The sequence below is a fragment of the Ischnura elegans genome, chromosome 8 (genome assembly GCF_921293095.1).
Source record: "Ischnura elegans chromosome 8, ioIscEleg1.1, whole genome shotgun sequence".
In the NCBI taxonomy this organism is placed as follows: Eukaryota; Metazoa; Arthropoda; class Insecta; order Odonata; family Coenagrionidae; genus Ischnura; species Ischnura elegans.
Window position 1 is genome coordinate 89,235,520 of NC_060253.1, and position 24,181 is coordinate 89,259,700.

At 38.1% G+C, this 24,181-nt stretch overlaps 1 protein-coding gene across 2 annotated transcripts in view; it reads left to right on the forward strand.

Annotated features, from left to right (window-relative positions):
• LOC124164309 (mucin-5AC-like) overlaps window positions 1-20,132 on the forward strand; it is a 53,648-nt gene extending 33,516 nt beyond the window's left edge. The window contains exons 13-18 of one of the 2 annotated variants that reach the window (XM_046541572.1): window positions 66-264; window positions 7,940-8,085; window positions 9,445-9,541; window positions 12,369-12,641; window positions 12,729-12,814; window positions 16,788-20,132. In XM_046541572.1, the coding sequence (XP_046397528.1) occupies window positions 66-264; window positions 7,940-8,085; window positions 9,445-9,541; window positions 12,369-12,641; window positions 12,729-12,814; window positions 16,788-16,947 (961 nt within the window). In that variant the 3' untranslated portion in view covers window positions 16,948-20,132. The remainder of the gene's footprint in view (window positions 1-65; window positions 265-7,939; window positions 8,086-9,444; window positions 9,542-12,368; window positions 12,642-12,728; window positions 12,815-16,787) is intronic. The other variant, XM_046541573.1, reaches the window with a different exon arrangement.
• Window positions 20,133-24,181: the final 4,049 nt, after the last annotated feature.

A 24,181-nucleotide genomic window follows, 5' to 3' on the forward strand; every position in this document is an offset into this window, starting at 1 on the left:
TAATTTGTAATAATTGCTATTTTCAATTATCTTTTCATTGATGAGCCTATTTTGTTATGCTATAGCAGGTCAAGAAGACCAGTGGAAGGTTATGAGCAAGGGCCTTTATATGACCACCATTATGCAGCGGGGGTGCAGCCAGTGAACCCAAGCCACCATCACCACCACCACCATCATGGACAGAGACTGCAGTGGTACGAACCACCACTCCCTGCTCCCCAGCAGCCCACTGTGGTGGCCACGCCTGGCGCTCCCAATCCATTGGTGAGGATTTGTGCTTAATTTTTGTTTGCTACTGCAGTACAAAACTAAAAATTTGTAGATAAGGACAAGTCTAAGCACCAACGTAGGTTGTATACTTTGCGGGAACGATCATCGGACCGAAGGAGACGGAAGTCCACCGCTAGAATTGTTGTTGCTTCACATGCAATAAAATAAGATTTCAAAATCGCCACTTCTTCGATGTCACCAGTCCTCTTTATCCACTTTTCACAAGGAAATATGTGGAAATAATATGTAACTGAGCCACACATTTAATGCATTCGAGACTACTAAACAAAACCACTTTGATTAAAGTACCGTATAAGCGCGTGTAAGAGGCGCACCTTTTTTCCCAGATATTGCAGCCGAAAATGGGGGTGCGCCTCTTACACAAACTTCTAATCTTCCCCCCCTCCCCTTCACCGGTTGCAAGTTCAAGGGGAACTGAGTTGCCTTGGTTTTCAGCGTGAGTCAGTCATCTGAAACCCTGGGTCAAAATCAAGCGGCAGGCAGGGGAGTTTCTCCCTTAGTGACGTATTTTTAAAATGCTCCTGTTTGAATTTCTTGCAAGCATCGCGCCGTCACGTCGGTACCCCAGAGGTGAACATTGAAAAGATCGCGCGGGGTGATTCGCTCCGGAGCACGCGCTAAATTTATTGCCACGAGTGGGCATCCCGCGGCATTTATACTGCATATAGTAATATTGGTGTCAAAACCTGCGGTTGAAAAAATTCGAACGAGTGTGCTCATTGTTGGACTTAATGGTGGATAGAAGAAATCGGAAATGCTTATAAGTGAAGAGCGCTGAAGGAGAGGTCGAGGGGAAGAGGGCTCCCTCCCCTCCCTATTTAAAGCTACGAGCGAAGGAGCAAGGGAACACGTCCGATCTTGCATGTGACGTCGTTGCCTTTAAAGCGAAGGGGCGAAGGTGCAGCAATGTGATATACGCAGTTTGCGTTGCCTGAGTTTCCAGTCCGTTACGTCTTGTTTGAATGTGCTTATGCTACGCTTGTTTCTTCCGAAATTGTGCTGTTTGGACTATGTTGAATATCAGTAGCCTTATTTTAGCTATAAATCTTTGTGTCAATCAATTAGAGCTCAAAAAACTTAAATGCTGTAAGATATACGTCGCGTTAGGTCTAATTCTTTTTAGAACCTCGTGCGTGTCATACAATTGCTGAAATATATCGAGATATCTTCGAGCTCAGAAGGTGACTCACGTAGCATTTGACCTCCAGAAACTCGGGGAATTGAACCTGGTAGACCGAAAAAGGTCAGTTGGTGGAATGGGGTAGGGATGAAACACGTTTCCATTGTTCCCCTGTAACTTAATATTTTCCTGTGGAGTCTCGGAAAGGAAAAAAACGGTAGAGGCATTAGCTGATAGAGAGCCGAGTGTAGTTCCGTTAGGCCCCTTGCACACACACCGATTTTGGACGGCCGGTAAAATATTGGCCGATATTTTACCGGCGAAGTGATGCTTGCACACACGCCGGATTTTTACCGGTCAAACGATACGTTGCTAAGTTTTTGAGCCGGCGTCGGCGATCCACAGTGACAATAGCCGGCAGCTAACCGGCATTTTGCCGGTGCCGGCGTGTGGTCGGTACGTGTGCAAGCACCAATGCTCTCCCATTGTTCACTATTGGAATGTGGATGGCCGATATTTTACCGGCCGTCCAAAATCGGTGCGTGTGCAAGGGGCCTTAAATCTACGACGTGGTTATTATCCTACGGCGCTGAGATTGCCCCGATTGTTGTTCAATCTCTTGGGAAAGCTCATGCCATTTGCCTGTCGTGTTTTGCCTTAAAATTTTCCACGGCTGCAATTCTATTGCAATACTCCTGCGAGAGCTTTTAAACAAAATTGTTCGTGAGTAGGACAAGCAACGTAGAGTGATGGCGTATGCAAAGAGAGGATCGGAACTCTTTCTACTCCCTCTTATGCCGCCGCAGTTATCAAAATTTCCTCTTTCAAATAATACTGAAAGAGGACATTTCGATAACTGTCGAAATTCCAGGCATACGTCTGCAACACCGCACGATAGGATAAAAAAAATGTCGCAAAATTTTTTTCTTCATAGCTTCGATCCTCAAAATAGGGGTGCGCTTCTTACACAAGCTTATACGGTAAATGGCTCAAGTCACACTGAATAAGATACAGCTACCTAGTGGTGCCAATGAATAAAATGCACCCTGAAGGGCAACAGATATAATGCTTAACCACCATGTTTTTGGGCCTCCTTTTAAGAAGTCCCCTTGACCTAAGGCCTCAATTGGTAAAATTCCATGGTGTTGGTGAGGGTAGAATAACATTCCAAATCCTCACTCTGCATTATTCTTCCACGGCTGTTGAAATATTGATCTTCTCCAAAGAAAATCCTCTCCACTTCCAACCACGTTCGCACATTGTTACAAAGCGTTTTTGATTTAGCCATGACTACGCAGAGCGGCATAGAGGAACTCGCACTCTAGGCATAATCTGAACAAGGTATCATTGGATCTGGTGTGAAGTTAGGAACTGTTCAGCGTTTCGCACGTTCTTCCTTGTCACGGAGAGCAATTTTTTTCGGCTCCAGCTGCGTTGCATGCCCAGCTAGATCAATTCGTCTCAATCGTTAGTTAGCGCACAATTCTTATGCAGTTTTGCATTCTGCAGGATAACCGTACTCCTCGATGCCTTGCATACAGTCCGGCTGACGAGAGTTGTCCGATGGCGGCACAATAGGAGGAGCGGATAACCCTGTGCCAGTACGGTTTACAGCCAATCGCTGTCTCCCAAATGCACCTCACACCATCGCATACTCATACAACGTTGTCAAGGCACTGACATAAGCCTGATCCACCAAAACATGCCACGTCTTCGAATCACCAAAACAAGTGATTCTTCTGCTGGGACCTTCATGCTCGTCGTCCCTTCCGGCTCCTTTCTTCACGGAGCTCTTTGTAGACGTTTCCCTTTCTTATCTGGCAACACTGCCCCGACCTAGACCATTCTGCCTGTCATAGGACAACCCTCGGCGGGCGGACCGTAGGTTTATCAACTTAGGAACAAGGTCTTGGAACACATTTAGTTCGTATATCGAACTTACTGTATTCGGAAAGGTATCAACCCTCGATTACGTCATGCCGCATTCTTCTCTTGAGAAATTGAAACGAATATTCCTGTTTATATTGTAATGGTTCAACGTCGGTTGCCCGGATGAAAACCGCGAAAACCACCCATAAATGATAAACCTCCTTAAGTTGCCAGTCAGGACGATTTATCGAAAGATTTAATTTAGTATTACAATAAATGCGGGGGATTCCCGTTTGCAGCTTGTTATGTGGTGAAGAGATCCAAATTGTAGTAAGGCACGTGACGACTCGGCGGCAGGTGAAGGTAGATAAACAGGTTTCGTAGGAATACCCAAAGAAATGCAAGGACCTTTTCATTCAGCATTCGCACAAATATATTCAAAAATAAGAAACATCTTACATGAAATTTTTAACCTGATGAGTGAAAATGATTGGGTTAGTGATGAATGGATGAAATACTAAATGATTTATGCAATGAGCATTTGAAATTACCATGAAACAATAAAAAAAAAAAAATATCTAATAAAAGCCAAAGTGTATGCCGTTAAGCGGACTTATTTCAATTATTAGACTTCGTTACACTTTTTATATCTGGGAAGTAATAGTCTGTCCCAATTACACATTTAAGTTCCGTTGCTGACTAAGTCTGAGCATAATGAGAAAAATCACTGAGGCGTCGATGAATTGCACAAGGTGCCTTAACAGTGGTGTATTGCTGCATACGGGGACAAGTACTCGGACACAGGGGTGGTATCACTGGGGTCAGGGCAATATAACTTTACGTGACCTGGATGACCACCGGATGACTCCATTCCTTGGTGACGTGGTTCGGGCTGGACGCAGGCTCGTCTGTCTTTGTGCGGTCTCCTATTTTCTCGGAGACGGCAATTTGCGCAGCCTGGCTGCCCCTGGAACCTCCACGGCGACCACCTTTGGATTCCGGAGTTGATCGTCCGACTTGGTTTCCCGTCGTACACCACTCGCTGCCTTATGTCGTCTGCCTCGTAATTTCACTTTTCTCTTAGTGCAACTACTTTCTGGATATCGCACAGTCAGTAACACCATTAAGAATTCTCTCCTTTTCTTGCGGTGCATTCGGCTTATATACATCTCCGAGGGAAAGGAGGGGGTTCCGACGCACACGCATACACAAAAAAATGAAAATAGGGGGATACCTTGGGCATTCGTCATAGCTGACCTTCACTCACACCGACTCACTCACATTCACTCCACCTTGCATACTTGGGTAAAAAAAGGGGGGGGAAGGATGGGAAACGGGTGAGGATGGTGAACGAGGGGGTGAAGGCCATGGTTGGGACGGCCGCAACCGTCACAATATATATTTCTGCGTAATTCAACTGCGTTTATCATGTACGGTTTTTTTTTTCGACGATTCCTAAAAGAAACATTCATACGAACTTTGATATTACGAATCTCCGGTTTTTCGGAACTGTGAACTTCGTAATAACGAGAGTCTATTGTACTACCTTTCATTTCCAAAGGATATGAAAAAATGGTGCATATCACTAAAACCTCTCTATAGTGAACCTCCATACATCAAATCACCCAAATTTTGGTCCCCTCCATTACGATATAAAGAGGTTTTACTGTATTAAGGTTATTTAAAATTCAGTTTATATTGAATGAGAAGGTATAGCTCAGTACTTCACATCTGAATGTATTGGAAATTAGCACCTAATGAGTTGATTGATTAATGTCTGTAAAATCTTACTTTACACAATATTGATTAGTACTCAGACATCTTGGAAATCGTCCTTACTCAGAATAAGGCAAAACTATCGTAAATATTTTTCTGCACATTGATACCCTTGTGTACAAAGTTTAGCAATGATCTCTTTGCATTTGTTTGATAATAGTTCTTTTTTTACAAATTTACTTACATGGTTTGGAATGTTTTTCTTTGACAAAGTAATCTGTGCCCTTGCATCATTGGTAACTTTTACATTTATCTATCTATCATCGATAACACAGGTCAACAGTGGTTTTGGTGTCGGAGCTTTTAAAGCTGATTCCAAGAATAATTGGGGTGCTGAATCCAAATATGATATTAGTTTTTTCCTATCAGCTCTAGTTTTCAAGATACAGATATGTTGTTACTTACGTAAAAAAATGTTCAATATGATGATATTACATAAATGATAAAACCCACAAAATATAAAGACTTGATTTATTTATAGGAATGTTAAATCACCTACAATTACAATAGTTTTACAATACAATTGAATACAAATAGTAACATTTTTCACTGAAATAAAACAATTTAAAGAAAAAAAAAGACGTAAAAACGTCACTCAACACTACGGAAGCTCCTTTTGCGCGATTTTCTTGCGTGCACTTTGTTAGAACAGTCTCGTTTTAATCACCAGCAGTAATATGCCATCATATATTTATCCCATCTTCCTTGGTAGCGATCTTACATTGTTTTGATTTTCTGGTGAAATCATTCGCCTTGTTTTTCACTTGTGTTGCCTAAATTTTCAGGAAAACAGTCTAAGTGACTGTGTATAGTGAACTTTTATGCTAATATTACATCCAAGTGGTTTAAAGTTAGTGAGCATATTGTTTACCAGCTCAAGATAATTTCTCTCACTTGTGATTTCCCAGAAAAAAAATTATTACCTCAACAAATGAAAGCCAACTGTTTTTTTTTAATCTCATTCAATGGCTTGGCAAAAGCAGTTTTGTTGCCCATCTGTGTCTGATTTGTGGCCCATCAAAACTACCAGCTTTAAGTTTTTCTATACTTATCTGCGGCATTTTTATTCTTATGGTGCCGAAGTATGGTCCATCCTTGTCAAGAACCTTTACAAATTGCTTCATTAAGCCTAGTTTAACATGAAGGGGCGGTAAGGTGATTTTCTCCCGTTCACCAAAGACTTAGCAATAATGTTTTTACCCAATAATTAAGTTTTCTCCTTTTGACCACTCCTTAATCCAGTGGTTTGTCTGTCCCTGCTAGCACAGAGATACCAGAAACAAGGATATTTTGTGTTGCTAAATTGCTGCCCAAGAAGAAAGTTCACCAATTTTAAATCTACACAAATCACGTAGCGATGTCCCTAGTATTTTATCTTCTGTAAGGCCAATACTATTGTATCATATTCTTCTTTCATTTCAGTTGAATGAGCGATTGGTATTGAGCCAAACTTTTTAACATTGTGAAGAACACATTTTAAACTACGCTTGGAGCTATCAATGAACAAACGCCAATCACTAGCTTCATATTGCAGTGGTCCCATTCCTTTCAGAAGACCTCTAACGTCTAAACAAAATGTAAGATTGTCTTCTTGAGTAAAGAGGGGTAGCAGATCCTTTTCAATTGTGGGATAAAAATTAATTTTTTGTACCTTGTTCCATTAAATTCTTTTCATGCATCCTTGAAGCTAGTAGTTCAGATGCTTCCTTCGGTTAGTTCAATTCTCTAACAAGTTTGCTTAGTTCATCTTGATTGATGTTGAGGATTTGTTGATACTGCCTCGTAGTCACTTCCACTATCGTCAATAGAATCAGGCTCATATTTATCCTCACATACATCTTGTAATGTCTGAAATATTAGGATCGGGATTTCTTCTGAATGGGGTACCAGGTGTCTATCTGAAGGCAAATCTGGATATTTCCATTTGTGGCGATTGTTTCGATTAATTCCCGAAACATTTACCATGCAAAAATAACAGTCGTCAATATGGTTTGTAGGTTCTCTCCAAACCATTGTCACACCAAACTTTAAACTTTTCCTTTTTCCTGTAGTTCAATACCGCTGATGTTCTGTACATGTTTTACACACAACATGCGGTGCCTACTTTTTACCTTGGTCACCAAGCTGAACACCAAAATATCCTAGGCATGCACGTTTCACAAAGTCTGTAATGTTTTTCCTATTTTCTTTTAAAGTATATTCCCCACAAATGTAACAAAACACATCACAATGATTTACACAGCTTCTTCGAATTGAACTCATTTTTAGAGGCTACTTTACAAAAAATTTGAGAATTTGACCATTTGTTTTCTTAAATCCCCTTACTGCTTACTTACTCTCGCCTCTCCATTTTCAAAGACACACTCTGTCTTTACCCTATCCCCCCTTTTTTACTCTTCTCCACTTATCTGTGATTCTTCCCACGTGTCGTTATTCTACAGTTATGACTAAGGTCCTTTTCCATCGTGGGTTTCCCACATCCCTTAGTTGCATCTTTTCCAACTGCCTCAGCTCTGTGCGCCTGTCTCCCCCTTCTTCAAACACGCCAAATCCTCCCCAACCCTTTCTCAAAGGTATAAAGGTGATTTTCAAAGTAAATACTGCAGAGTGATTATGAATTAGTTTATTTATAGATTGATTTAAATTTGAAAAATATTTTCTGAAATATATCAAAAATTTGAAAGAATATAATCATAAAATGCACCGTAATTAAAAATGTAGAGCTGTTACATAAAAACGGATATCATATTTGGATTCAGCACCACTAATATTGTTAATATCAGCTCAAAAACTCCCGGCACCAAAAAAAAAGTTTTTTTTTGTTGGCCTGTGTAATCTTTATTTTGGAGATCAGAATTTTATGACTCTTGATCTCCTCTCTAGGTACCGAGTGATGTGAATTTAACTAGTGAAGGCCCAGTCCTGGATCTTCGTGCTTCTTCAAATCAGCATCCTGTTAACCCAGATGTAGGACACTTAAATGTTGAAATACCTGCTCAAGGTGCTGTTCCAAATGTCAATGTCTCCCCGTAAGTATACATTGGATTAGATACTTGTGCCTTGAGACTTTCTTATAATTTTAAAATACTGTTCTTTTGAAATGGTATATTTCTTGTAAGTTTTCAATGAATCATTTTTGTATTGAAGGGTGAATTAGTAACTTCTCACATAACTTTGGAAAAACTTATTGTATTGGGTTAATTCCTTTTCATTTTTGAGCATCATCCTTTCATAATCTAGAGCATGTGTCAGTAACCTTTTGCAAGATCTAATGATACACTCTTTTACATATATGTTAAATCAAAGGTTTATCATCAGATATTTACTCAATGAACCTTTATTGTGGAAACAAACACCATGATCAATCTTTTGTCTTTATATTTTTTATGGCATTAGCCAGTTAATGTACAAATGTTTCCCTGTTCATATTTGCTTTCTAGTTCCACTTCTTTTAATATTATATGAAATATTTGTTTTGATGTTAAATTATATTTGCCTGATTTTGGGAAGCGACGTTAAAAAAAATTGAGTAAAGTTTAGGCAAAAATTCTCTGGAGTGGTGAGTTAATTTTTTAGAGTGAGAGTGGTGAGTGAGGTAAAAAGTGATTTTTTGAGGTTTAACGTCGTAGTAGAACACACACTGCTGTGTTCCTGGATCAGTGACGTCATTCCCTGCACTTTGGCATGCTTTTATTTTTATCCATGTGACTGTGATGCGTGAGCTCTGCGATGAATCTTCCATGGCCAGCATGTATAGCACGGAATTTGGGAAAGGCATGGCCAAACAAACGGACATGAATGTAGTAAAAGATGCAAGGAATGCCACATCATGAATTTGGTCACTTTTCATTCGGACTTGAATGCTAAATGATACAGAAATAATTTGCCTGTTAAATACTGCTCTCCAGAGTTGTCAGTTGCTTCTTTCAGTTCTCAAGAATGTTTGCCAATTCCTTATTCCACTTAAGTTTGTTTGCCATGGTGAACCACATGGTGCTACCACATTTGAATCAAATTGGAGGGGGGCACTTTGTGAATATTCCTGGTCAGGTGTTACAGTTTCATGTTTGAGAAGAAGGCAAATATTGATAATGGTTGATTCTATATGCCCTGAAATTATTAAGGTGATGGTAAAAGTCTTTAGCATGTGTTATGCTTTTGTAGAAAGACTAAATATAATCACTGAAGTTGGAGTGATCCATCCTATATATCACAACTTAATGTCCAAGGTTATTTGTGAAAGTTATCCCTTTCAATTTATATGCCAACTGGTACCTACTTTAAGGGTTCAGATAAAAAAAATTGTTTTTCCAAAGTGCTGAATTTTAAGTGAAATTGATCATAATGCAGGAAGGTTTTGATGGTATGGAATATTTTCATATTTTTAGTGAGTCAACCCACCAGCATGTGCACCATCATCTGTATCACTATCATCCTCCTCCTGGGAGAATGCACCACCTTCACATCAGCATTGGCCCACCGGGAGTAAGTATTCTTGGCTTTCTTTTCTGTACAGAAAAGCTTCCTCACAAGGACACGGAATTATGGGTTTCGATCCTTCTTCTTGGGAGTTATTCTATCCTACAGAGCAGGAGCCTTAAAACTGTAGTCTGTGGGCCATATTCCACCCTTATCATCCCATTGCATGTGTGGCCTTCAAACATTAGAGAAATTGTGGAGTTTGATTATTTTTTTGATGGAGAGAATAGCAATTAAATTAATCTTATTATAAAAATTTTGACAGCTTGTGTATAAAGTTTCCTGGTAGTTAAAGGGTTTAAGTGTTAAAAAAAAAACATTCCCAGCTGTAATGAAAATTTTTGAATGTTGTGCCCAGTTCTAAACAGGGTTGATAAAAATCATGATTTTTTTAAAAAAAATCATTTTTGTTGATTTTTTTTATTTAAATCAGATTTTATTGATTTAAATCGGATTTTATTGATTTAAATGAGATTTTTATGATTCTCCATTCATCAAATTTTCAGTTATTTGCAAAACTAACTATTTGGGCAGCATATTGGAGAATGATCGTTTGCAGAAACAATAAGAGGCAACATACTCTAAACTTAATACAACATTTAGTCAATTAGAGGAGAGAACTATGGAAATGCCAATGGTATCAAATTAAAAATTACACCAGCATAATGTAACATTGCCATTGGAAGTATCAAAAGTATTATGCGGTTCTAAAGCATATAAAGTTTAGAAAAATTCTGTAATTGCAACTTTGTATGGTGCCTACGCTTAGAAGTTAAATCAGAAAACAATTTTTTTTCAACGGATACTCTAGTACACCCATGTCTCGTATAGCGCAATTTCGATTAGCGCAAATTCGTTCCTCGGGGAAACATTGCAACGCAGTGTAGCCTAATCAAAAATCTTAAACGCTCTCGTGATAAAACGTGAACTTGCGCTAAGTACACACAAAATTTCAATCATTTTACGCATATTAATATTATTGCTTGCCTCAAATCTTCTTTTTAGTTTATATATTAATCGAAATCCATTGCTGCGCAATGGCCAAAAGTATTACTCGTCATTGGGTCCAGATGGCCGGCCTACCGAAGTAATTTATCTCGTCTCCTTAACAGAATGAGTTAATTTAGATCATTAAGTAAGCGTGGGGCTAGTGGAAATGATTTTTTTTCAGCAATACGGTTTGAGACGTATCTTTGCCGTCATAGGTTATCGGGCGATTGACTTCCAGGTAGAGGGTCTACGCTAAAGCCTTCAAGGTCATCGGTATTCACGGGGGAGAAAAGGAGCGGTGGCCGAGTGGCGCATGAATAGCATCAACACATAAAAGGGTCCGCTATAGTCTCAAACACAATGGCTTCGTTCCCTCCCCACAGTCGCAGGCCTTCTGCGTCTCAGGAATACAGTTCAGCAGTGGAAGGTGATATAGATAGAGCCATACAGAGTAAAAACCAAGAGAATATGGCAAAAAATAGGAATGCGTGTAGAAAAATCAAGAATTTATCAAGAAAAACTATAAACCTAGAAGAGGAATTGAAAGAGGTCAATTGCTTTGAAAATGGAGAGCAACAAAGCGATATTGCGCAGAAGTTTAAACGCACGATGCCTTATTCTGAATAAAGACGAAGTTAAAAGATAAGTGACCTCAGCCGCACCAACTTCAACCAAGCGGTCTACACATACGGAAAATTAATAGTGAATCAGGACAAAAAGACGAGAGTGGTAATCGCTCCGAGACATTTAGTGAAAGCTCCGGTTGGTTCCAGAATTTAAACGGCAAGCAGGTATTTTCAGTGCGGCGATATCAGGTGAATCTGCAAGTGTTGATAGCGCAGTCACCGCAGCATTTTCTGATGAACTCCAAGCTGTGATTGAAAGTGGCTCCTTTCCCCCTCAACCAGTTTTTAGTGTTGACGAGACAATATTGTTTTGGAAAAGAATGCAATCTCGTTCATTCATTTTCAGGGAAGGAAAACCTGGGTCAGGTTTCAAGGCATTTAAAGACTGTTTCACGTAGCTGCTAATGACTCGGATGACTTCAAATTAAAATGATTTATCATTCATAAACTCCGCTAGCTATGAAATGGCATTCAAAGTAGCATTTTCCTGTCATTTCGATGAGCGACAAAAGGGCCTGGGTGACATAATAGTTGTTTTTAGACAAGTTTGAATAATCGTCAACTGCCGGCAACGCATTACGATCCCCTGAGATAGCAGATGTTAGCCCACCCGCACGACAGGAGGGAATTTAAAAAGCACGTAAGAATTTTTTTTAACGTGAATAAAAGTCTTCAAATGCGTGCATACTATCTTTAAAGATGTTTTAAACTATAAACATTTATATAAATAATGTTTTCTAAGGCTATTTATGGGAATATATATGTTTTACAGGAAATTCAATACCCAAGACCTATGCTACCAGGAACGCATCCCTATCTTCCCAATGTTAAAACGCTCTCGTATAACCCAAATTCGTATAGCGCAAAGACCCCAAGGAACGCATCCCTTGCGCTATACGAGACATGGGTGTATTCTAACCAAAGCCATTTTTTTAAATTCTCATGTTAAATGCATTCCTACAGTATTATTTCTATTTAAGAACCACCATTGTGCTGATAACTGTCGATTCATTGTATTATTTAAGAAATAAAAATCAAAATTATGCACTTACAGCTTCCTTTTCTTGACTCTTTAAAAATCAAACATATAGATCACATTATGATTGAAATCAAAGTGATTTAAATCAATCAACCCTGGTTCTAAAGATTATTTTCAGAATTCTGTCTCTTATATTTTGTTATTGCTGTTTAATTAGTCTTGATGGTTCTTTTTACAGACAAGCAGTGTTGGTGTAGGCGGGGCCAACCCTCCCGGTGTGGTTGAAGTTGTTGGAGGCAGTAGTAACATAGTTAGTGGACATCAGCACCGAGTAATTGATGATTTTGTCTTCCCAACTGCCTTCTCTCAAGACTTCATGCCCTTCCCATTCATTCCAAGGTCCGCACGTCTAGAAGAACTTGTGCTCCTTAGGAGACGCCTAGCACACTTGAATAGAGGAGCAACGCAAGAGACAATTGAGAGGTTCACTTTCCCTCACAGTTACAAGAAGGTTCGTTTCTTGGTCCTTTCTTCTTTGTTTTCATCAAAAATAATTCATATTTTCAAAATAATGCATCATATTCCTTTCTCATTTTAGGTTAAACGAAGTACAGATGACCTGGAAGACAACACTGAGAAGTGTACTATATGTCTGTCAGAATTTGAGGAAAATGAGAATGTCAGGTTAGTAACTTGATAAGTTATCGTATTAAATAGAATTTTTACATCTACTGATCTAATACACTGTTATTCACAAATACACTGTTAGGTTATCCCTGAACTTTTCAAGTCCTAGATTGAAAGGAATCTTAAACATACGTACTGTGGCAGAAATAATTAACGCCATGCTCTTTGGTATCTGAAAGCAGCCAGTTCAGGAACTACTTGTCTTCCAAAATGTTGTTCTCGTAATGATTTCATACAACCAGGAATTTTAAAAGCTAAATGCCCCTTATACTTAGGAAATAATCTTCTCCGTCGCATTATGACAACTAGCAAAAGATCCAGCTATGAATCCTTCACCATATTCTCCAAAGTATGCTTCGTCCATGACTCATTTAGAATGGATTTTACTCTGGTTGGGACATCTGTGAACACAGCCGACATATTGGGTATTGGGACTGCCATAGGGCACAATCGTCCACATTTTTCTAATCTTTTGTATGGCTATTGAATTCTTACGTGCTTATTTAATTGTTGAAGTTAAACTCCTATATTGCATAATCATTTGGGCAGTTGACTGTGGAGTAAATTTTAAATCTTTTCCTCGTCGTCCTGCCCTGCTTCAAAGTCCCTAACATTAGCTGTGTGTGCGATGTGTCACAGCCTACCTCTGTGTCTTTGCATGATACTTTACCCACTACACTACTGAAACGATTGTGTCCTATGGCAGTCTCAATATCCAACATGTCGGCTGTGTCCGCATATGTCTCCACGAGAGGAAACTCCATTCTAGGTGAGTTGTGGGTGAAACATCCTTCGGAGAATATGGGGAAGAATTCATAGCTGGATCTTTTGCACGTTGTCATAATGTGACAGAGATGATTATTTCCATGGTATAAGGGGCATATAGCTTTTAAAATTCCCGGTTGTATGAAAGCATTACAAGGGCAAAATTTTGGTAGACAAGTAGTTGCTGAACTGGCTGCTTTCAGATGCCAATGAGCTTTGCCTTAATTTATTCCGCCACTATGTATGAAATGGCACTTAAGGCAATTTAGTAGTCTAAATTATTCTTGGGTTCTCCACCGTGTCAGTTTCCCCAATGCAGACTTTTTGATGCTCAACTTGTGCATCATCACCAGAGTAGATTAGTAATCTGAGCTATTTATCTGCCCCGATGACAATGCATGGGTCAAGCATCGAAACCTGGGCTATGGAAAACTTGATCTGATGGCAAACCCAATAATTCCTTTACTATTTATGTTTAAAGGACATGACCTGAGTTTCTTAGCAGAGAAATCTTACCTGATGATTCAGCATGTGAAACTTGGGTCATGTCTGTTAAATATACAGTGGAACTTGGTTAGTACGTTGTTCCTCGCACATTTTCCTCCTTAACATGGCGATTTCTCTTGGTCCCAGTACCATCCAAACGAAATATAGGTAAAATTATTTGGTTAGTGTGTTGTAAATAGTGCTAAGTAACGCTCAATTACTTGCCATGGCCATGACGCAACCCGCAAGTCTTTTCTTCGTATTTTTTAAGGTGTTTTAACTTTCGAAATCATAAGTTATTTTATTATTATGTACCATATACCTTCATACTTTCATCCCACACTTCTCTTTCTATAACCTTGATGCATCTAAATGTATTTCTCAATGCGAGGGATACGTGCGTAATTGCTTGACAAGTGTTGCGGGAGCAGATGATGCTTTGGATCTCAACGCGAAGCTTAATGCAAAAATCCTTGATCTCGGAACAATAAATAGAAAGTAGACTACATTGGACAAATTTTTTAAGAGAATTTAAATTTAAAAATATAAAAATTTGCATGTACCGTATATCTCCGAATATAGTCCCCCCCCGAATATAGTCCCCCCCCCAATTTTGAGACCTCAGTTTTGGGAAAAATTTTAAGATGTAAAGGAAGGCAATTTTTCTGTGGTTAGCAAGTTAAGATTCTAGATTCGATAAAAACTATTATTTTCTGTGAAGATTAAGAACAAATCTGTTCACATATTTTCCATCACAACAAAATAACTATACCTAAAACATGTTGTGATCCATTGCATGTATCAGTAATTTATAGTTCCTTAACCAGATGTAATGAAGAAATGAGAAAATTTTTTAAGTATCCAAGGCTATTGTATTTTTTAAACCTTCACAAATTATTAATATTTTTGATTTCCAAATGACTACAGACAATGTCAATATATAAGCTTTAACTTAAAGCCCATAAACAGTATTGCATTTGGCCCTGAAACTTCCTTAGATCCAGTGTAACACACCCATCAAGTCATCACAAATCCAAGTGACCTGAAGAATTTAGGAAATCTAAATAAAATTGTGTTAAATAAATTATAAATATTATAAAAAAAATTGCCATCAAATGCCTGATAAGCAAAATAATTAAACTACAGGACTTACAAATATCAAAGTAATAAAATTAAGAAATAAACTTTTTCCAACAAACATTAAAACTGAAAAAAAATTATATCAATTTTCAATGCCTCGTCGCGAATCATTGCATAAGTTACACAAAGAGCTTCTGCTCTGCATTTGCGCACAAATTGGACGATATTTTCCTCTAATCCTTTGAATCTGCCGCACCGAGACCCCCGAAATGACTTCCGCGATGTATTAGCGCTTTGCAAGCGCTGTAAATACTATGATTTACGGCGTATTCTGCAACGGCTATTTTTAAATTGGCATCGAAACTCCGTCTTTGATGGCCTCTAATCTGACGCAGGATTGATCCTCATCTTTCTACTTGATCCATCACCTCACTGTTGAACATAAAATTATTTTTAATAAAGAAAATATCGCGGAAATAATTGCGAAACGTTATGCGATGTAATTTATCGATCCTACTTACCCTGGCGAATTGAAGGACATTCACACACGCCCATGCCCTGGATAAGGGTAACTTACCCAGGCGGGACTCGAACCCGCGACCTTCGGTTTGGCAGGCGAGGACTTTACCCCACCGCCACCGAGGCCGGCGTTGATTGAAACATTGATTTTCATTCACATGGTTCTGTTTTGCAATGCAGTGCTCATTTTCTTGATTTTCATGCTATTTGAATCGGAATAATCGTATCTGTACAACATTTGTGGTAAAAATTGTCTTAATTTCCGGTAAAACGTGGGAGTATTTACTAATATCTCCGATTATAATCCTCATAAATATACTCAAATAGAAAGACTACGAGAACATTAGCCATTATGCCGTTATTTATTACTTTATGGTCACCTTTAGTATGCTAAATTGGATTACACTCGATTATAGTCCCCCCCCTTACTTTTCCGCGGCCATTTTTGGAAAAAAAGGGGGGACTATATTCGGAGATATACGGTAATAATGTTTAAGCATGCTATTAATCTTCATATCAATATGGATATAACAATCGATAGGGTTTCATTCCAAGAACAAGTGCCTAAGGTGGCTGCCGTGATTAATGATAAATAAAGTTTTGCCAATATTTATGATGTTTTAAAACAACCAAGTAATATACTCAGAGTTATCATATTCTCTGAGAAAGCTGTGAGAAAGAAGAAATTACTTAGCTTAACTTGTCCTCTTAAAACATATATGTGACAAATCACGGGAGAATGGCGCTGTTTTTATGTAATTTGCTCTGGGAAATCCATGAAACATTGATTTTCATTCACATGGTTCTGTTTTGCAATGCAGTGCTCATTTTCTTGATTTTCAATGTGGAAAGTGTTCAGAAGACAATCCTATGAGAACTTCCTAAAGTAATTATAATTATGACGACTTTTCTACAGAGTGCAATTACCCCAATCGCTATTATACACTTGCCTGGTTAGCACGTTTTCCTGGATAGGACGTTCATTTTTTGCTGTCCCTTCAGAAACATACGAAGCAAGTTCTACTGTATATACATAGATCGAACCTTTTTATTTTTAAGCCCAATTTAATCAGTGTTTTTCTTTGATTGGACTCACAGAAAACTAAAATTTCATCCACAGGCGCCTTCCTTGTATGCACCTCTTTCATATAGACTGTGTAGATCAGTGGCTATCTTCAAACAAACGGTGTCCTATCTGCCGTGTGGATATAGAAACGCATCATTTGAGCAAGGATATACCTCCTCCTCCACCCACTGCAGGAGCATCGGCTGCACCCTGACAAAACTGCTCAAAAGATGAAGAACTGTATACCTGCTCAAAGGCTGTTTTCCCATTTCATGATCAACAGTGTGCGTTATACTACGTGGTATGAAGACTGGTAAGGTGAAGTAATGGACCACAATTGTGTGTATGTGACGGGGAGTGAATTTATCAATGCCTTGATCAAATTTCCAAAGTTTCTCATTCATCCACTTTTCATAAAATAATCTTTGACCGTAATGTGTCTTGCTTCCCATTGCGCTTTACTTATTTGGCACTGTGCTACACCATTCCACCGCAAACGAAGTTACAGGGCCAAATTCTATTCTAAGTAGTTGCATTCAAATGGAAATATGTCATGATGCTGCTAATGGTACAAAGTGAAAACCCCCAGGATGTTTGTTTCAATAGTACATATTGTGCTGCTACCAGTGATTGAATTCTAAGCGTAAAGAATTTGAGCATGTACATTTTATGTTAATATGGTTTTAGAAGGAAATTGGCTTGAATAAGTTGGACACCGTGCAGTTGTTTAGAATTTCTGTGCAAGAACTGGATCCTTGTTTACCAAAAAAAGAACATTGAATAGGTGCTAGTGCTGCTTATAAGGTCGTAGTCCTTGTCAGTGCTCAATCATTTCCCCCCCCCCCCCCATTTTCTCCCCATTTGTGAAGTCTGTTATGTAATAATTGTGTGAATGTATTCCTTGTGTATTGATCTGCTCTGAAATAAAATGAAGAACACACTGCATGCCATTCAATGGCCGTTAGGAGCTGTGATATGAGCAGATGCAATAGTTATTAGTTCAAGAGTTTGGGTTTTTCATATGCTTATTTATCATATTGCCTGTAACTTTTTGATGGTCCTTGTGCTTTTCAACTGTCCATTGAGACGTGGCATTGCTTTATAGAATTTATTATAGATATTTGAATTCTTATTATCTATTAACTTGGCAAAAGATTCAAGTTTTAATCAAAGTTAGCTTTATCTCTGTTATTTATGTTATCAACTTAAGTGCTTCTAAATAGAGGGTTATGTACTTTTATTTCTACTCTAAATTACTGTGGTAAATTTCTTTCTGAAATAAGGCAGAAATCAATATAGCCTTGTGATCATTAATTCATTTCTTGCGATGTAGCGTGTGATTATTAATTAATTTGAAAGCCCCCAATTTGGAGTATATTTATGAAAGCATTGTTAGAAATATTCTTAGCAAATTATTCATTTGAAAAGTATTAAGGAAATAAAATATATTTTCATTTGTTTGGGTCTCTTTTTTAATTTATAATTTGGTATTCATTTTACACAATGGTTAGTTAATTTCTTGTTCTTTGGTGAAGTAAAGTTATCATGGAAGTCATACATAATTAGGTTTTAATTTTTTCTTAATTGCAATTCTCTTGTTTCCTTGAAATTATTTTCTTCTGTGATTCATTGTCAGTGAGGTACAGCCACTGTCGTATTTGCAAGAGAAAACTGTCAAATTCTGCATGTAAGTTCCTATGACAGTTTGTTCACATTCACTGTTAATTGGCGAGGGTGTTTCATTATATATTCTAATGAATGACATTGAACCTTCAAGCAGTACATGATTGGTGTGAGAACTGCAAATATTTTTGTAAAATTTGTGTAGAGCAAGTATACTTTACATCAAGTCTCTGAGTTTAATGATGTGCCATTTTATCCCAGTTTTACAGTTTCTTTCCCTGAATTCTAAATCTGTAATTGCCACCCCATTTTTTCCAAAGTTAGGGGTATTGCTCGTTAGTAGGTAGCTAGAAATTTTCCATGTGTACAATTGGAGAAATTTCTTATAATGTAACCCTTAGTCTTTGTTTTTGCCATAAGTGTAATCAATGGCAGGGATCATCGTCATGGTGTGCAGTAGGGCCATGTATATTTCTGATTCTTGGTAAAGTTGATCTCAGAGGATAATTGTCAGTGGCATTTATAGTGATGGTAAAAATATTTTGTGGACATAGTAGAATTATCATTCAAGTTTTCCATTTACATTTGTGTTCTTAAAATATCTAGCTAAATTATTCAAATTACCCCATTAAATGTACATGTGAAGGCTTGGCATTAGGAAAGAAATGAAAATTAACTAGAATGTACCATACTAATGAAGTACTTATATTTTTGTTATCATCCCTAATCACTTTCTTACTTGACTTTGTGAAATTAGTGCACTTTCTTGTTTCTCTTCCCTTGACTGAAATTTGAACCAAAATGCCATCGAAGTTTGTAAGTAGTTGGTGCAATTGAGTTGATAGTTAATGGTATGATCCAGCATTATTTTTAATGTGAGAGGTTTCTACTGCAAATTGCTTCCTTCGATATGATGGTCAGAATGTTATCGAATTTGTGGGCAATGATCTAAATCTGTGCAGATATTTGAATACTTGTAGATGATGTATGAGTGCTTTATGGAAGCAGTAATGCATGATACAACACATTTTGCAAAACATAAGTACTGCGTAAGTGACAGCAATAATTTTTATTTGTTAATGCTTCAGCTTGGTACTTGAGCTGAAAAGTACTGCATCTTGAATTAAGCCAAGTACATATGTTGTTATTTGAGGGCATTAAGGCGGAGATGTTGAGGTGAAAAGTGGTTTACAGGTTTTGGTTGTGATGAGATACCTATGATTGAAGACTCAATGAAATTTTGTATTTATAGTTAATTTCTTGTTCATAACTGTCAATTAATAATTCCCATATCATTTATTATTTGTATGTGTACAGCTTTTGTGGGAATCTGAAGTTGATTCAACTGGATTAATAATGAATTTATCATGTCCTTTCTTGGCCGAAAATGAAATACTATTGTCATATTTTTAGTTTTGCACACCCAGTTTGCTTACTTCCATTATTCTTGTTTACTTTCTGTAAACTCTTCTGGAACGTATATGCAATTTCAATGTCACTCTTGTTTATCAAGTTTTTTTTACTGTTTGTTCCATTCTTTATTCACTCTGCCATTCCTTTTATGGATTGGAATGTATGTATATCAAATACCTAACAGGCTCTTCAAATAGGTTCAATCTTATGGCTGATATTTGTTTGAGTTTTTGACATTTTGTCTCTCAGGTATAGCTATATAGGCTTTTCTGATGTTGTGTAAATCATGATGAACACAACATGATTGAATATGGTGATATTGACTCTGCATTTTTAGAAATTAAAGAGGAATGTATATACTGATGTGTCCTATTTTCTTTGTGTACACACTTTCTTTACTTATTTTCTCCAAAAATTTACGCATTCACCCTGGTGTGACAACCTTGGGTCACATATTTCTTACATCCTTTTGTAATATTTTGTTCGTTTAACGCACTATATTGAATTATCCTGTACCAAATTTTTGAAATTGTACCTAATGTATTTTTAATTTCCTTTTAGTGGAGATGGATCGAATAGTATTTTTCTCAAATTAGAATATCGAATACGAAAACTTAATATGTTCAATGGTATCGGGCTCAACTATGTTGAAGTTGATATTCACAAATGAAAAGATGACTTCGTTGACTTCCACTGATTTATTTTCTTGGTACGGCGTGTTTCGATCCACAGAGGCCATTTTCAAGGACAAAAATTTTGAATTTTAAGCAAGCATGTACATGTACTCGTTGAAGGGGATAGGGGAGAGGATGGAAGGAGTGGGTGTTAGGGGGAAAGGGTTGGGTTGGAAACCCCAAATGGAGGTTACATTGAGAATTGGGAAAAAACCAACCGTTAGAGGATGGCACTGGTGAGATGGAGGGAGGGGTTATAGGGAGAGGTTGGTTGACTAGGAAGGGTTTTCCCGTGAGTTGGGATCAAGGGAGAGGTAGGCTATCAGTATGTGTGGAGTGGGGTGGTAGGATTCTCTGCTTTTGTCCACCCGTGATGTTAAGAACCTTTCAAAAAGGATGTCGTTTGGTAATTGACCATTAGTCATATTCCTCCTCGTTTCCAGCTCCTCCATTTTGTCCAACTTCCCCCCTTTATCCTCTAAATTTAGTGCCTCCAGAGTCGCTAACATGGCTCTCTTCCCAAAGATGTTTCGCAAAATGGGACTGTGCCAGATTGCAATTTAGGTAGCACCTCTTATGCTCTGCTACTCTTCTCACGAACGTGCGCCCTGTCTGTCTAACATACATACGCAGCACCGCAGTCGTTGCTCTTTAATTTGTAAACGCCTCTCCTTTCCAAAGGTTGCACTTTGTCTTTCGTATTCCCCAGGAATTTTTGAGGTTGTCACTGTTATAGAATGCACACCTATACTTGTCTTTTGGGAATGCTTTACTGCATTCTATGAAAACCTGAAATTGAATATAAAATTGACAATAACTTTAAAATTAGAAGATGTAAAACATAAATTTGATCGTATAAAAGGGAGTCAGTAAAGGAATTGCCTTCGCGCATGCATTTGAAAGCATACATATGTTCTTCTTACATTAGTGTTGTTCTCGTGAAGTCATCAGGATTATGTATATGTATTCTAATGCTTATTTTCAATGATAAGTTATTCGTAAAAGTATTGTTAAAGAATTGAATCAACCAAATGTGCAAAACTTCATGTAAGACCCAACCACTGTCATCGGATTTAAATTGAATCTTGGATGATCTGTGATGTGTATTTGAAATTCGAATGATTGATAACTTGCGTCATCAAATTGTGTAAAAAGCTCATTATTCGATGATTCGAACGTCCCATCCCCATTCTACATTAAAATTCATAAGCCTGGGTTAATGTGTTGAACTTAATGATAAGCGATTCTTTTTTTGTCATGATCCTTAGATACAGTAAATCTATGTGCATTCGGTAGAAGTTCTTCATAGCAAGTGCTGATGATCCCTGGAATTGCAAACTCATTATAGCTGATGTCTAGCAAAAACACTTTCCAATTACATACATCGCAAAATGTTGAAAATTTAGATTATTTATGGATTTCATTTTATCCTTAAGTAAATGCATATTTGCAATGTTTTTAGAAGAAATAATTATTTTAGAATAATATAGCTGATGTTTAGTAAAAGTTGCCACATTATTCAGTTAGATCAGTGTGGAAAGGCTAAATAAGATTTATTTATGTACTAATACTGATCAATACTCAATAAGTAAATACATTGAAATTCCAATTTTTAAGGGAAAAATGATTAAGTTGCTTCGAAAAAATACTATTGTTATTGTTTAGTATCAGGCAGGTTTATTTTAGTGTATTCCATCAAGAAAAGAAAAGTGATGAGCATGGGATTAGACTACTCTGTAGCATATTGCCAGCGAGTGCCGAATGCTTGGGTATGTTGTGGTCAAAAAGATAGCTTCAAATAGTTGCGGATGCAGAAAAAACTCAAGGGGGAGCGCAAAAGATATCTTGAGCTACCTTAACGTTTGTAGTAGTGACAAATAATTAAGTCGCATGCAAAGTTTAAGAAAGTTTTATTTAAACTGATAATATGCATACATACACGACAATACCATTTTATGATATCAAAGAGATACAATCATGGTTCTGCAATGTAGGTGGCCCAGCAAAGTGGGAGCGTGCACCCCTAGATGTATCGGCCACTGACTCCAAATAATAGCATGTAAACTTAATTTCTACTGAGTAATTACTGTTGAGGGGAAATTCCATGGCATGGGAGTGCTCTTTCCATATGAATGTGCCTATTGATCCCCATAAAAGTATCAGATTCTTCTTCAGTCAGAACTCATGCTAAGCAGGGGAGCAGCCTCCCTGAAGAGAGTTGTTGATTCTGCCCTATGTAGGGGCTTAAGGATCATCTAGACCAGCGTTTCCCAAACTTTTTCTTTCCACGACCCATTTTAGCCCATACGTTTTAGCCGCGACCCCTTAAAAATGGTTGTCTAAGTTTAAGTACATAGTTCACCATATTATTTGTATACATCTCGCGACCCCTTTCCTAACGGCCCGTGACCCCCAGTTTGGGAACCGCTGATCTAGACTATGTTCATTTTATCTTAGCAGTTGAGCTGGTGTGGCTAAAACGAGTGGGGTTAGGGGAGGGCAAGTTTCTCGACACGATGACTCCAATCAGCAGACAGTAGGCGTGGCCTAGTGCTTAGATTTTCTATCGCTCTCAGACCTTGGTCGTGTTAACATCATGAACAGTCTCATGGAGCAGTGCTGCCAAACTTCTTGCATTCTCCTTGTATGTCTTTAGTATTCCTGTCACCAATGGTACCGCATTCAGCGTGGAAGCTGACAGTGTCCTGGGCTTCTGCAAGTGGATTATCCTCAATACCTTCTAAATGAGTAGGAATATTGTCGCGGTGCGGGGCCCAAAATACCTCAGACCACCCATGAGTCGCATATTTTCAGTGAGTGACACACTTAATCCTCCCCCATCAGTGAAGCCCTACAAAAGTTTCCGTGCTCTCATGATAGCTCACCCGCAAACAATATAAAGTGAACAGATAATAGCAACACGCAAATGGCCTCTGAGATCTAATTTTTAAACTCATGGCCATCAGCGTGTAGTTCCAGCTAAGTAATCGTCAAGAAGACCAATCCTAAAAATGATTGAGCTCTAAAAGTGTTTGAACTCTTGAGGTAATTCCATAGCTGGAGTACCCTTCCCCTTACAAAATAGTATTGCATGGATGATGCTGCATTAATCAAGCTTTTACGGGAAGGGACTTGTACAACTTCAATTTTGTCATCACTGAGCAAGTAATTGATCATTGAAACATTAATCAGCATTCACTTTTTCGTTCAAGAAACCCGTGTGCATCATTTACATGAGTATATGAGCAAATTGAATTGCCTTATCATGGTTCATCCTCTCTCCCACCCTGCATTCTTTATCTGAGAAATATAATTTTTCCATGCCAACAATTATGATTATATTCGTTTTAAATTAACTAGCATTTTGAGATTAGATGAAAGGAAAACTCGGGATGTCCTGTCCTGCGATTGGTTCCGCTTGAACCACATGGTAGGGTTTCATTATTGAGTATGAAGGCGTTACACGGTACATAAACCCGTAAGAGTTAGTGCTTATTTGCACGAATGATTTTTGTGGTCTGGGACGGAACATGCGCACAAATGCATGAACCAAATGAGAACAGGTTCTATTTTCTGTACATGCATTCGCGCACAAGTTGGTTAATTACACGGTGTATTTTCGTGTTCATTCACGCACTCATACGTTCAGCCATTAATTCCTACAGGTTAATGCATCGTGTAATCAGGTCTTGAGAATTGCCACGGAAGTTTTCACGAAAAAAAATTAAATTATCGGGG